The sequence below is a fragment of the Magnolia sinica genome, chromosome 10 (genome assembly GCF_029962835.1).
Source record: "Magnolia sinica isolate HGM2019 chromosome 10, MsV1, whole genome shotgun sequence".
NCBI classification, from domain to species: Eukaryota; Viridiplantae; Streptophyta; class Magnoliopsida; order Magnoliales; family Magnoliaceae; genus Magnolia; species Magnolia sinica.
Window position 1 is genome coordinate 18,777,701 of NC_080582.1, and position 16,472 is coordinate 18,794,172.

At 38.3% G+C, this 16,472-nt stretch overlaps 1 protein-coding gene across 1 annotated transcript; it reads left to right on the top strand.

Annotated features, from left to right (window-relative positions):
- The first annotated feature begins 362 nt into the window (after positions 1-362).
- LOC131258116 (uncharacterized) lies at positions 363-10,630 on the top strand. The gene is made up of 5 exons (XM_058259185.1): positions 363-759; positions 4,772-4,829; positions 5,835-5,918; positions 7,023-7,164; positions 10,054-10,630. Exons 1-5 carry the CDS (start codon positions 399-401, stop codon positions 10,318-10,320), a joined length of 912 nt encoding a protein of 303 aa, XP_058115168.1. The 5' UTR covers positions 363-398; the 3' UTR covers positions 10,321-10,630.
- The last annotated feature ends 5,842 nt before the right edge of the window (positions 10,631-16,472 follow it).

The window sequence follows — 16,472 nt, forward strand, 5'->3', positions numbered from 1 at the left end:
ACATGGCAAATGATAATACGTGCTCGATCTCAACACGTCCTTCCCTAGGGGTTCTTAAATTTGAATGGTGCAATCATCCAATGAGATTGATGTTGGGCCCATGCGCAATCCATGACACACCTATTCTATCCAACTGTCCAAATTAATCATAGAAGGACCTACTTGGGCCCCAGATGCCTAATGAGGTAAAAAATGTAACTTGTGGGTCAAAGCTCTCATTTAAGCTATAACTGTCTCTCTCATAGTTTCTCTATCTACCATGAAGTTCACATTCCACCAACCATTATGAGATTTTGATCCTTCAATCACCTTCCATTTAAAACCCCACCCAAAACTACAAAGAAACATACACATCCACTCATTTCAAAGTTCCTGAAATTTTTGGTACCCCAAAAACCATGCCTTCAACCAATGTGAGACGCAATGTCTTAGAGAGAAACAGTAGTCTTAGAGAAAGAGAGAAACCAAACAACCCCATATTATCCAAACACCTCCAAAAGGTCTACCCAAGTGCTATTCACGTGTGCAGTTCATCAGCATCATTCTCATCCCTATCTCTATCCTTGGATTCCATTGATTCTTCAATCAACGGTTCGATTTGCCTGTGGGACCAGAAGGTTGCGGTTTCTACGGATGGGACTGCTGGGCCATTTGAGAGAAGGGAGGTTAGCCAGGTCGAAGTTGCTGACGTTGAGAAGGTGAGCTTGGATTCTAGAGATGGGAGCTTAAAGAGGTGCAGTTGGATTACGAAGGGTAGTGGTAAGATACATTCTCAAATCCTGCTCCTTGTATGTGCTATAAATCAGGTGGGGCCCACAATGTATGTTACATGACCCGAAGATCAGGCCACCAGCCTATCCATTCATTAGGCGGGCCAGTCTCATTTTTTCCAGTACCCGTGTGGTCCACCTGATGGACAGACCATACTGAATTTGGGGCCATGAAATGTTCATGGTTATGTGCATCGGATGAATGGTCAGGATCTCGCGCAAACACATACCACATTTGTCACATGTGGGGAGACTGAGAAATGCCATCATACTTATGCATTTGTAGATCTTTGCTGTTTCCCTCTGCATTTGTAAATCTTTATTGCCCACACCTGACAATGGAATGCACAGGCACAAGATCCCAACCTTTCCAAGGACGGCTCCACCGTGTGTAAACAATCAGATTGTTGGTATGTGTACGAAGAAAATAATGGATCCGAAAAGACTAACGGACCACATTCAAAGTAGACATGATGCTCACCAGATCAGTGTACCATCCTGATTTTGGCCCAGGACGTGCACATATTTGTGCCAAGTGTGATGAATGGCTCAGATCTCATCACGTGTGTCCTCCATCTTTAATTATCTTAAAAGTCAATCAAGCTGGGCCAGGCTGGGGCTGAGGAATTTCTAGTCATGGGTTAGGTCTGGTAGTGTCATTTCAGATCGTTGGTTGGGCTTGATCATGAATTCTGAGCCATTTAATAAATGGGACTGGGTCTTAGTGACCATGACATGACCCTTCTCCAACCTACAATAAAACACGCATCTAGTCCAATAAATGTCCCCACCCCTACCAAATTTTCAACTTATCTTTATGTGGGTTTCTCTAAAACTCATTGTAAAACAAGCTTATTTTACACGTGTGGACCCATCGGGTTGTACAAATCAGACCTAACCATCTGGCTCATCCCACCGTCAAAGTTGGAAGACTCAAATAAGGCCAATCTAACCATCATGTAAGCTACCAAACGAATTTGGAGGTTTATGAATGGTTGTTCATTATTTTCTATGGTCTCTGGCTGATTATATCGTGTATATGACTCTAACCTATATATTACATGAGCCTCACAATGATGATGGGATGCTATGCGATTATTAGATGGGCCTTACAATAAGTATAAAAGTTAAATGATCCACATTCATAGGCTAATTTGATTAACCAATCCTAGTTATGGGCTGACGACACCCTACCTAAGGGTTTGTTAGCTAGCAACTGCTTTTTTTTTAAAAATAAATAGAAGCCATTCTACATTTTAAAATAACTCTTATTTTTAGAATGACTTCTATTTTATAAGAGAAGCTGCTCTAAAGGTGTGTTTGGTAGCAGCTTTTCTCTAAAAATAGATGTTATTCTCTACTTTAAAGTAGTATCTATTTTTAGAATGACTTCCATTTTATAAAAGGACCTTCTATTTTGGCAACAGCTTTTCTCTTGAAATAGAAGCTATTTAAATTAACTTCTATTTTGTGAGAGAAGCTGTGAGAGTAACCAAACAAACCCCAACACAGGATTGGATTAGGTGAGACCCATACTCCCCCAAGATGGTGAGGCTGTTCCCGTGGGGCTCATCTTGATGTATGCATTTTGTGCCTACAGTCTGTCCATTTTTTTTTCTTATGATTTTATGGGATTATCCCAAAAATGAGGTAGATCTAATTATCAGGTGGACCATATCACAGGAAGCATTGGTGATTGACTATTAATGGGCCACAAAAGTTCTGAATCAAGCTGGTATTTGTTTTTTTTTTTTCCTTCATCCAAGCTTATTTAACCTTATCCACAGATTGGATATGGAAAATAAATACTACCAGAAACATTAAGGTTCATGGTAGAACATTCAATCACCACTGTTTCCAATGGTATGGTCCACCTGATAATTGGATCTGCTTCATTTTAGGGATAATAGATTGAAATGATATGTAAAAAGGGATGGACGGAGTGAACACAGAATGCATACATCAAGTTGGGTCCCATGGTAAGGGCCGCACCGTTTGGAGTGAGTCCGAGATCTCACCTAATCCGCTCCCCCCTAACACGTGAGCTGAATAGACAACAATTAATTTAATCAAACAAGAGGACTGCAAGAACTGATGATTTTTCTCACTATTGAGAGAGGCCGCTCCAAAATCACAGCAGATGAAATTGCAATATTATGAACCCAGTCTGAAAGGTTGGTCATTTGTCGCGTTATTAGATTAAAGGTTGCAATTAGATCTGATGGTGATCCAAACATACGTTGGGTGTAGAGACTATACGATGAAAATGGCAGTCACATCACTTCAATTGACAGTGACAACCGAACACATAATTGCATCTTGTTGCATTTTATTGGCAGAGGATATATATCTTCCAACTTGCACAGGTGCCTATGTTGTGCATGCAACCCAAAACATGAGGATTAGGTGTTACCCAGTTAACACCTTAGTGGTTATTACCCTTACCCAGTGGCCCACCTTCATGATAACTTGTATATTCACCGCGTCCATCCATTTTTTCCATCCAATTTTAGGACGTGGTCCCAAAAATTTTGCAGATCCAAATCTCAGATGGACCACACACCATAGGAACCAGTGTTGATTGAGTGCCTCACCATTAGAAATCCCTAAGATCGAGCCCATGGTAAGAGTATTTACCTGTCATCCAACCTTTTGATAATGTCAAGAAGATCTGAATGAAGGGGAAATACAAATACCAGCTTGATCCAAAACTTTTGTAGCCCATAAAAGGTTCTTAGTTAATGGTCATTCATCACTGTTTCTAGTGTTATGGTCCATTTGATATTTGGATCATTTTTGGGATCGTGTCCTAAAATGAGATGGAAAAATAAATGGACAGCATGGATACAAAAGAAAAAAAACCAAAAAACAAGGTAGGCCCCACATGGTTACGGTAACACCTAGTAAGGTGTTACCTCGAATAATAGCTAATCTGCTTTCCCATCTAACTTGACTCAAAATAAGTCCACTCAACTCAGCAAGATTTCAAACTTGTCCCGGAGGCTATTAGGTTCCCACCAAATAAGTTACTTTTTATACTTACAACAGTGAATAGGTAACTTATTTTAGATAAGTTTGATTTATGATTAGTTAGAAGTAACTTTTTAACTTAAAAGTATTCAACCGCTTCGATCCAAAGTTTTAAGTTTTCTACTTTTCATAAGTTGCTAAAGAGAGGCATGGGAAAGACGAAAGAAAGGAGAATCTGATAAGAAAGTTGTTTACCAAACATACTTATCTTCTTAATAAGTAAAAATTAAGGTAAATTACATGTGGCATAAATAACTTATCTTAAGCAACTTGCGATCCAAACGGGCCCTAGGAAACTCAGTTCTCACAGTGGCATCGGCTGAGCCTGGACTCACGACGACGGATGAGTTGATTCAATGCAACTCATGCTGACTTAGACAGAATGACTCACCCTATCAAGGACCGAACCTCGCTCATCTGGTAGACTCTTCCTACCAACAGACCAATATAAAAACCTACAACAAGTTGTGTTTGAGCATTTCCTAAAAATTTTAATTTATATTTATTAACTACCAAGTTGAGTTTTCAGGTTTTTAAATTGTACCATTAAGAGCATTGTCATGGCCATAACCTAACTCAAAAATCAGGCCCACCCGTTCTCTTGGTGGACCATGATATTAGTGTAAATCTAAACCATTGGATGACTTTTGGTTGGTGCTAGGACATATTTCCAAGTTGCTAGTTACAAATGAGGTGGAATAGTTTTGAGCGAATCGTCCAAACCGATAACTGGGCAATTGCAATTTAATTCAATTGGACATCCAAACATGGGCTAGATCATATTAAGTAGTCCAAAACCAATAACAAGATCATCCATTGATTCATGTTATTTGGCTAGTGATCAAATCTAAAATCAGATCTAGTTCAAATTACTTAAAAGGTATAAAATCAGACGGTTATTTTATCAGTAACATGTTTTTTTTTTTTCTTTTTTCAAACAAACTTGATTTTTCCACATGCATTTCTCACAGATCAGGTCTATGTTCTGTTCCATGATGAGCGGTGGGGCGTCCCTGTTTATGATGACAAGTAAGATTTTTAACCAACTTGATTGAGATTTTCTTTCTTTTTTGTAATAAATTTCTTAAATTAGGGCATGTTTGGTTGCAACAAATATCTTTAATCAGTTTAATTTTGTACAAAATATCATGAAATGTTGTATTTAGTGCAACCAAACACACCCTTAATCCCATGCAAATTTGGGAGCCGATTAGGTGAGACCAGGCCTCACCCAAGGTGGGGTTACAGTGGGGCCCACCTTGATATATGTATTATGTATCCACACCGTCCATCCGTTTTTCCATACCATTTACGGTAGCCATAAATGAAGCAGATCCAATTATCAAGTGGACCATAACATAAGAAACAGTGATGATTGACCATTAATGGACCACAAAAGTTTTGGATCAAGCTGATATTTATTTTTTCCCTTCATCCAAGCTTATGTGACCTTATAAATATATTGGATGGTAAATAAAAACCGTAAGGGTCCTGAGAAAGTTTTGATGGTACGAAGGTCAATCACCATTATTTCTTATGGTACGGTCCACCTGATAATTGAATCTGCTTCATTTTTTGGGTGATGCTCTAAAATGATCTAGAAAAATGTATGGACGGAGTGGATACATAATACATACATCAAGTTTAGCCCCACGGCAACACCACGGTAAGGGCCGCACCTTCTTGGGTGAGTCCGGAGTCTCACCAAATCCACTCTTTGCAAATTTATAGGAAGTTATGTCACGTGTTTGGGACATGAGCAGTGAATCAGGAGGCCCACTATATAGACGGCCTGGCCCAAAAATCAGATCCGTCGAGTTATCTGACATAGTACAAAAAGGGTGGATGGACAGCTTAATTAACAGTCCATATTCGATGTACATTTATGAGCCGCCCAATTCATCAAAATGGTTACGACCACCTGATGCAACGGCTCAGATGTTCCACACACGTGCCATGTGCACAGATCTGTGTCCGAATCTTATATTATTTGAGGAATATTAAGTCATTTTTGTTAGCTGTGATTATGAACAGTGAGTTGTTCGAGCTTCTTGCATTATCCGGCATGTTGATGGATTACAATTGGACAGAAATTCTCAGCCGAAGGGAGTTATATAGGTGATTTTTCCCCATTATTCAACAACTAAATAAATATTTATGGTGCGTTTGGGCGTACTCCATATTGCAAACTGCTCCTAGAAATTGAAAGTATCAATGTTTGGAAGAAATATGGAAACCACTTGCGATTATTGGTACACCCAAACATAGGGGTGGAAATTTTCTAATTTACTGCAATTTTAATTTATTTTCTCTTAAATGAGATTAGTATTGTGATTATTAGAGTTGTACACAAGTTGAACCTATTCGAGCTTGGCCCAGCTCGGCTCAACTCAGCCAGCAAGCTACCATGTTTCGAATTCAGCTCAGTTCAGTCCTTGTGCTTGATTTAGCAGATCGGTTTAGCTTGTATAGTAGCTCGGGGCCAAGTTCAAGACAAGCTTGAGCTCGATCTTTCGAGGCAAGTTCGAGTTCAAGCCTACAAGCTAAGTTTGAGTTTAAGTTTTAAAGTTTTTAATATATATATATACACACACACAATTTATTTAAATATATAAATATATGCAAAATATTTATATTAAGTAAATCCCAACTGAGTCAAATCAATTCGAAGCAAGTCAAGTTCTGAGCTGAGTCGAGTCGATTTAAGTCTAGCTCAGACTCAGCTCGAAATCTTTTGGAGCTTAAAAAATTAGATTGACTTTGCTTGAACCCACTTTCGAGCCGAGTTGAGTCGAGTGAGTTAAGGGAGTTAACTCTTATATATAATCAGCACCAGTGTAGTTGCATGGGCACTTTGAAGTGAACTTGTAATCTGCCACTTGGACATGGGTTTGGGTCATCCGAACCGTTTAAGTGGTGGAACCCACATTTAATCCATGGTGGGAAAAATATAGACCATTGAAAATGACCTCAGCAATTCAATTTTTAGACTACTAAAAATTATAGAACGGTCAAAGCATTGTTTGATAAAATCAGAATTTTTAGAGATTTTCGTAGTAAAAATCCTCCGGAGAAAAGAGGACCATCCATGGCCTATCCAAGGTGGCTACCTTTTGAAGTGTGTGTTTTACACCGATCAATCGATGTGGCCCACCTAGCGGATGCTACCCGCCCTTTTCTCTTTATAAAATTTTTATAAATTTTTGTTTGTTTGATATATAGAGAGGCTTTTGCAAGATTCGACGTTGATGTTGTTGCTAAGATGGGGGAGAAAGAGATTATTGAGATCAGCTCCAACAAGAAGCTCATGTTAGCAGAGAGCAGGGTGAGGTGCATTGTAGACAATGCCAGATGCATACTAAAGGTAAGCTTGATGAGTATTGCACCTTATCTTTAATGGTATGTAGATTATGCTATCATCGTCCTTGTGGGCCATTGTAATTAACAAAGCCTAATGCCCTTTGGATCTCATCCAACATGATAATATAGGAATGATCCAATGGTTAGATTATAACATAAAAACTCTTGTCAGCTCTAGTCGCCTATCAGTGCAAAGTACATTAATCCAACGGTTAATTTGTGGGCTATGATTCATCCCATAGGTGGTCCATTGAATTGGACTATTTGGATTGATGGGCCTGTGGGCTGATTAGGAGATCATAAGGTTTGAGCAATGAGCTCTTGTGTACGTTCATATTCATGATCACACCTCTTCGTTTACAAAATACATTAGAGCCTGTTTGGATTCACTGAAATGTAGATTTTAGAAGTTTTCAGGGAAATAATATTTCCATTGTTTGTTTTGCAATTTTTTCTTAAAAAATGCCATTTTCATTTTCCTTTCATTTCTTGAAAAATACCCCTCTCTAATTTCCTTACCTATACTTTAGAAATGTGACTTTCGAAAAATTGAGGACAAGTAGAAGAAAACAACTCATATTTATAAAACCCCGCACAAGGTAGTCATATGTTTCATTGCCCATCATCTAAATACCCATGTGTGCAGTTGTCTATCTTCAATATTCACACAAGTATTATTTTATGGCTTTCCAAAACTCTACTAAGAATAGAAATCCTATTTATCTCCATTTACTCCCAATTCTTCTCATTTACCATCATTACTCCCCTCCAAATTGCTCCTTAGTTTCTTAAATAAAAAAGAATCTAAGTATATCCAATTTCTGTACATCCTATTTCTGCGTAGACGCGGCTCCATGAGGTCCACCATAAAGTATGGACTTTATCCATGCCGTTCATCCATTTTTCCATATCATTTTAAGACATGAACCAAAAAATGAGGCACATACAAGGCTCAAGTGGACTACACCCACCATTAAAAACTTCTTGGGGGCCACAACCATTTTGGATTAAGCTGATATTTTCATTTTCCCTTCATTCTATATGACCTTGTGAACAGTTGGATGCAAATAAACATCACGGTGACCCCTAGAAAGGTCTCAATGGTGGGTTGCATTATCACAACTTCTTCCTACGGCTTGCTCCACTTGAGATTTGGCTTTGCCTTATTTTTTGGGATCATGCCCTAAAATAATATGAAAAATGGATGGACGGCATGGATACAACCCACACATCACAGTGGACCCCACAGAGCCCCTGCCTGCACAGATTATTGTCCAAACAGGGGCAGGACGCAATCCACTTTCTACAAAAATGGGACCATGATTCGGTTATTTAAAGTGTTGATACAATAAGTCTTACTATGGAACCACCATGTTGTTTTAATAACATCCCATCCATCCATCATATGTGCCACCTCCAAGTCTCCTTGGTTTCCAAAACTCAGGTGGCCCGCATCAGGTAGAATCATGCCTAAAACTTTAAAATCACATGCTGTGGCCCACCTGAGATTAGGGATAGGCCTCAAATACAATATGGAAGGTTTTTAATGATGGATGTCCCCATTCCAAATATTCCCCGTGGTGTGGCCCACCTGCAATTTTGGATTTTCCTGCTCTTTAGGCAAGGAGAAAAGGAGGCGCAAATGACAGATGGGTTGGATGTCATTAAAGTCCATTTGTAAATAAAGTTTGAGGTAGAAACGTTTTATAGCAGATTCTGACTTTGGGCCAAGCTAGGACCTATTAGCTCGGCCCATGGACTAGTGCTGGGCTCATGTTCTTTTAGCCCGAGCCAGCCTGGCCCAGCCCAAACCAACCCAACTTCATATGTTCTTTATAGGGCTGAAAGTCGGGTGGGTTGGGTCAGGTTGGTGCTCAACCCTAGCCCAACCCAAGGTTCCCATACCTCAACCCAACCCAACCTCAGTTGGGAATTCTCAACCCAAGCCCAACCCAAGCGGGCTTTGGTCAGGTTGCTAATGCTAATATTTTCGTTATTACATTGGTCTATTATATTTTCAATATACGACTTATTTTTTGTACCTATAATTTTATTGATTATATATATAATTATTTATAGTAAAGAACTTCATTTTTCCTAAACAAATAAGCTAAAATATAGGACAACTACTGCTTTAAAAGTCGTGTTGTGTAACATGCAATCTATTTGGGAGAGAGAAATCCGACATATCTCATTAGCTTTGAGTCATCGGAAATGACATTGACCAATGAAACCCGACAACAAGGAAATTTCTTGTGCCTTCAACACAGATGATCCACACTCAATTATAATTTATAACTTATATATCAATCGGGTTCCGGTTGGGTCAGGCAACTTGAGACCTCAACCCGAGCCCAATCCAAACCCAACCCAAGTTTTATCGGGTGGGTGTTTGTACAGCCCAAGCCCAATACCGAACCCGATACATCCTGCCCAAGCCCAACCCAATGTTGGGTCAATCACAGGTCAGTTGGGTTGAACCCGCCCGACTTTCAGCCCTAGTTCGTTCTGATCCTTGATTAGGCAGCACATGCATTTTGAATATAGATGGTTGATTTCTTTCTTCTAAGTCTCTATTTATTTCTACATATGTGATGCATGAATGGATAAATTAAGAACATTCAAGTGAAAGATAGGGATTTTATGAACTTTCGGGTAATGCTAGGCCGAGTTCGTTCGGTCATGGCCAACCAAATTTTCCAAGCTCAGGCTTCGACGGAGCTTGGGCATTGAACCTTAAGTGCCGGGTTGATCCAGACCCAGCCGAACCCGGCCCATTGCCAACCCCAATAATACAGTAGTGGTATACTTACACCCTCATGACATTGTTCACATAACAAAGTTGGTCGTATTAACAGAAACATTCCTAATTTCATTTGGATGGAAAATGCAGATTGTGAAGGAATTCGGATCTTTCAGTAGCTATCTATGGGCCTATGTGAATTACAAACCCATGATCAATGGATACAGGTACCCCAGAAATGTTCCTTTGAGGAGCCCAAAATCAGAGGCTATAAGCAAGGATCTACTCAGGAGAGGGTTCAGATTCGTGGGCCCCGTCATCATTTATTCATTCATGCAGGCTGCAGGGATGACCGTTGATCACCTTGTCCACTGCTTTAGGTTCAATGAATGTGTGGCCCTTGCTGAGAGATCATAGGGACAGTGTTAACTACTATATCAGTTTTCAAAGAGCAGTTATAGGATCTTGTTGTATTAGTACTTAATGGGCCTTTTGTAGAAGTGGGGCCCATGGTTTGGTGATCCAGATAGGTGTGTGATGGCCCATATAATCTCTCACATTGGAAGATCCTAACCCTTCATTTGGTGGCCCTGCCATCGTATACTTCCTGAAGATTTTAAGTTTTTATTGAGTTTGGAAATAGGTTTTTGTGATTTCTTTGGTAGAGATTGTATTTTAAGGTGTTTTCTCATAACAGGTCTTTGTAACTTAATGGTTGAATTTATTTTTTAGTGCGTTTGGATAATTAATATGAAAATTGCAATTTAATTAGTATTATCTAAAGAGATCATTTGGGAGCGATGTGCAATCAAAGGTGGGCCCCATGTATTGGACGATTAAAACTAATTCTTGGACCTTCATTATAATGGATACAGAACATTGATTTTTCTAGCTGAAGATCAGATGGCTAAGATCATCCTATCAAAGGATTGTAAGAGGGAAGGGGAATAAGAGGTGGGCCAGATATGATTGGACCATCAGATATGATGGATGATCCAAATCATTGAATGGACCTTCTTTATTACAATCAACATAGACGGTCCATTTTCTTAGCCATGTATTGGATGGTGACGTGATTCTTTTAGATGGACGTGCAATAAAAGGTGGGCTCCACATGAAGGAAGGCCTAGATCATTGAGTTGACCTTCTCTAGTAAAAATAAACATGCAGTCCATTTTTATCTATGGATCAGATGATTAAGAATAGGGCAAGCAATGGGCCAAGTTTGGGTGGGGCCATGCTAAGGGTGGGTCCGGCCCCACACATGAAGAAAGGCCCAGATCATTGAGTTGACCACTTGAATGTTCTAATCTATCCATTGATCAAGAGGGCCACACATTTACAAAGAAATAGACACTTCATAGGAATGGAACCAACGGTCTAGATTCAAGATGGATGGGTCACCCAACCAAGGATCCGCTAAAATGACTTGAGCCCAAGCCTGGCCCAAAAATCCAGGTCAGACTCATCAGATCAAGCGAGCTAACCAGCCCATTGTCACCACTGGTTAGGATCATTCAATCAAAGTGAATTTTGAGAGTGGTTGGCAACCAAAGGTGGGCCCACAAGATAGACGGTGAAGGTTAGTCAATAAAACAATTTCCAATATAATAAATACGTACCATACACTTTTTATCCTTTGATTGTATGGTTAGGATCATCATATCAATGTGATTTTGAGAGGTTGCGTGATGGATGGTCCAGATCAATAACTAGACGCTTTCTTGTATAATCAATATAGATAGTCCATTTTTATAGCCAGGATTAGTATCTTGGTTGGTCAGGATCATCCAATAAAAGTGACCAACCAAAGTTGGCCCCACATAATGGATAGTCCAAACGTTGATCGAACCTTTTCTAATATAATAATTATGGACCGTCCATCTTTCCATTGATCAGATGTTCCAGCCCCTACTCTACTAATTTTTTTCGTCATGATTTCAATGAATGCAAATGAAAATGAAATCACATAATCAATGGAGCAGATCATTTGAGAATGTTCGCTTTGAAGTAGCAAGTGCCAAATAAGCACGTGTATGAGATATCTGACCTGGGTGTAAGATTGGCCCCAGCTCAAAGCTGACTTGATTCAAAAAGTCCAGTAGAGCACTCAAACAGGTGGGCCAGACAAGTCCTAAATTGTGTCACTGCCTCTGCCCAACCTACCAGAGATGAGGATTTGACTATATAACTGATCATTTATGTCCATATGTAAAGCATATTTGAAAGTTGTCAACGACCATTGGTGATATGACCATCTTTAATCGAAACAAGCACACACCTTGCCTATGTATGTGGCCCTAATGTAGGAGAATGGCTTTATGTAAATGTAGTCCATTATATCCATCAGATACAAAACTCTGATTAACTGGGAGGTGGGCCACACCATATGGAATTGTGCAGAATCATGTCTTAAGATGGGAGGCAAAGAAACAGACATGAAAAGTAGTAACTATTGCTATTCTTCAGACACATGGTCTGTCATACAAGGAATGACTCAAATTTGGTTATGCATGTAAGTATGTAAGTGTCGGGATACACCGGCCATAGCTCAAGTGGTATATTGAATGAAGATATCCTCGTTTCAACATAGTTTCCTTCCTTTATTTGTCTCTCTCTTTTGCCATGGCCCACCAATGTTTTGGATAAGGGTAAAAGTTGAGACTCGGAGGTTTCATATGGGGTCCTGCATCACATGGACGGTTCAAATTTTGGGCCCACATTACTTGTGATGAGTTCTGAAAAAGTTCTCGCAAGTTCTCATGAGAATGGATGCATAGGTGAGCATTCATGTGTGTGTGTGTGTAAGTGTTGGGTGTGATAGACTTCTATTTGGCTCAAATTGAATTGAATGCCTTGTGACTCCATTTGCTGAGATAGACTAATTAAGACTTGGTATATGAAGATTGGACATCTACTTTGTCGTCGATTGGGGTGATCAGAAAATTTGCAAATGAGAGAGTTAGCCCTTCAAATGATTTTTTTCTTTTACCTTGAAAATGAGAATTTTTTCTTATAACTGTGATAGTTTCGTCGTGTTTCTCAACAAAGTATTATAAATATTTAAAAAATCAAAAAAAATAAATTTTATATATATATATATATATATGTGTGTGTGCTAATTTTATTAATTTAGAGATAGATGAAGTACAATCAGCTCATAAAGTAAAGAAATTTAGGATCTAAGATGTATAATTCATCTAAAGGTCTGTGTGATTTTCTAATTTCCTATGAAATGCTAAGTAAATGAGTCATATTTTATGGTTTTTAGGCGTTTGTTTAAAGGTGAATTATGGCTTGTAAACTGAGACCTAATGCACTCGTAAAGGAAATTGATAAAGTAAATTGTAACTGTTATTTTTTTACATTACAAAACTATCATTTTTACAATAATTTCTAGCTAAAATAAATAATGTAACAAAATCATAATTGCAATCAAATATAAGTAGTATCACTGCATGGTAACAATAGTAAGTAAACTTTGCCTATCTACAACTATTTACCATTGTAAGGAAAACCAAACAGTCCCTAAATTGTTTTGGAAGAAAGCTTTATTTGGACTTTATTCACATTTTATTAATAAATTTTCTCTTTTAGAGATTATTTTTACTTTATAGATTTAAATTTTATCATGGATTCAAGGTTTATCATAGTGGAAGAAGGTGGTGGTCTCTTCCTACCCCTTTCCACTGTGCACCCACTATATTATTGGTACTAGAGTTAGGTTTTTCTTTTTCTTTGAGTCCATAGCTTCTACTCACAAATTGGACTACAATAATCATACGAGCAATGCTTTGGATTATCAAGTGATAAGAACAGGGTTTATGGTCTTATGTTGAGAAATCAATCATTTAAATCAAGAGAATCAAACAAAAATTGACTGTTTGATTGAAGCCATGGATTGCAAACATATTCACGACCATCAAAAAGGGCTTGCAATTAGTCAATTTATATTCAAATGCTTTTTTGTCAGTCAGATGTTGATCAACGGATGAATCAACTAATGAATTCATGGTTAAAATAGAAAAAGTTTCAATTAAATTAGAAGATTAATTCATAAGTAGCTCAATAGAAACAAGTTATAAATTGACATATATAAATGTCTCGAGGGTGAATGAGATCAGTATTTTCATGATCATTTTGTCAAGCTCTAATCATATCATCACCCTTCTACCTTCTCCACAGTGACCAAAGTATAGAGGCTAAAGACCGATAATGATGCCAACAACAGCGTGCATGGTTAACATTAATTGATGTCCACTAATCAAAATAATGGTTATAAAAGATGTGAAAGTTGACACCCTAAATATGAAGGGTTGTTAAAGTTAGGTTAGAGGCGGAAAGAGAGAAAAATAATCACTTAAAGATAGGTTTAAGGCGCATTATGATGTTGCTATCTTTAAGGTGATATTCGCCCCCTACTGGTGATTAAACCAAATTGCAAGAGGGTTACAACAAATCCGCCTCCAGGATATAATAAGCCTCTTCGCCAAGACTGGAGAAATGTAAATTTCAACCTTCAAAATTGAAAAACCGCACTTCGAACACACTTTTACAGCGTATACCCTTGACTTCTATGCTGTTACAATTTACCTCCTGAAAACTGTTTGCAATTTACTACTTAGAAAACTGTTTACAGTTTAGCGCCTAAAAATTGTAACTTTCCAAAAAAGAAAATGGATAATAAGAAAAAGATAGAGAGGAGATTGTTGGAATTGTGATTTTCGGATTGATCTAAAGATGATTTTATATAGAATCACTAGAGATGCTTTAAGACCATTTTCATGAAAAGATATCTTCTTCCATTATGTCATTTTAACAATGGTATCCTTCCATTTCAAATTCAAATGATGCTCCATTTACCAAGAGGCACCACCATTCACAAATGAATGGTCACCAACAATCACCAAAAGCCACAACATTTTCTCTAAATTTTCTTTTATAAATTAAAATTCATTTTCTTTTTATTTTCAAAAAACCTAACAGTTGATGTACGACAAGTAACCACTTGCTCTAAAAGCTCAAACTAATAATGCATAGTGAATTAATCTATTTATCTCATATCGCAGGCGCCACATCTCATGGATTAGAACCTCGGCCGAACCCCCCTTCGTAGGCCCTACTTCACATGGGTTCCACTTCACACAAGCCACCTGCCTCACACAAGCCACCCATCACGATTTTACCCATGCATCCCACAAGCTACTACACTCGAGCCTAGTATGAAAATGGCATTGCATTTATTATAAATAAACATAATGTGGTGTTTCATTTTCTAAGTTTCTTAATAAGTATAAAATTCCAATACACCATATAGGCCTTCAACATTAATTGCCACCGAAGAGGAAGACAGAGAAAGCGTTACAAATGCAGGTCATTGTCCTGGGCTACTACCTTTTGATGATGCACTAGCTATGTCAAGTCCTCAAGCTATTTATACTTTAAAAAGAAAAAATAATAAGAAGAAGAAGAAAGAGAGAGACCAGCTAGTTAATGGCTAGACGAGGAAGAATAAATATATATATATATATATATATATATATATATATATATATATATATATATATATATATATATAATTGTAAGCGTGAAGTAGTATTCAAAATTCACAACGCAAGACTATTTTGTGAATGTGTAGGAAAGACAGTTATTTTTCACAATAGAATTTCCAAAGATCAAGAAACAATAATGCTCACGGTAAAGGTGGGCCACCTTGTAAAATCATATGCTTAAAACCTCTAAAATCATATATATGTAAAACATGGTAAGCCCTGCACACAATCAGGAAGGTTGTTAATTGTGGGCATCCCTATCCCAACTATTCAAAATGGTGTGGCCCACTAAAATTTTGTAACGTCCTAACTTATGGATACACATGATAAACGGATTGGATGTCATGCACAGCTCACGATCAGCACCACACTTCACGTTATAGGTTAAGGTTAACCTACAAAGCTTTGTGATGCACAGCTCACTATGATGGCCCATATTCAATGGCCTACCTGATCATCAACGGGCCTGATTTTTATCTGGGACATTCTTGTGCAGCAGAGGTTCTACAACAGACTTCCCCTATCCAAGGATCCATGATCATGGATGGACTCAGCTGGGCTCCACATGTAAACTTGCACCCAGATAAGGTAAAGAGAATTCTGGATCAGATTGCATGGGTCCATTTCAAACAGTTTGCAAGTTCCTCAGCACACCTCACCTAGTATGGTAGAGAAACCTCTCTACAAGACAGCTTGTAGGGTGAGCAAACCATCCTTGTAAGGATGGTGAAGTAGGACGATGGTCCAGATATAGTCCTGGCATGGTTGGGCCAAAAGAAGGCAAATCGTAAATTGGCCATAACTTTTGATCCGGGTATTGCTATGGGGCATACAACCTATCAATTTTTATTGAAACAGGCCATCCGAGGTGAACTGACCCATAGAGTAGGTTGTGTCTGTCCATTTTGTCAGAAAATGCACGCTTTCTGCTCAAAAACTAATTTTTAGGAAAAAATTACTATTTTTAGTAATTTCAATTTTTTTAAATATTTTTAAATTTTTAGAGTTTCAGATTTT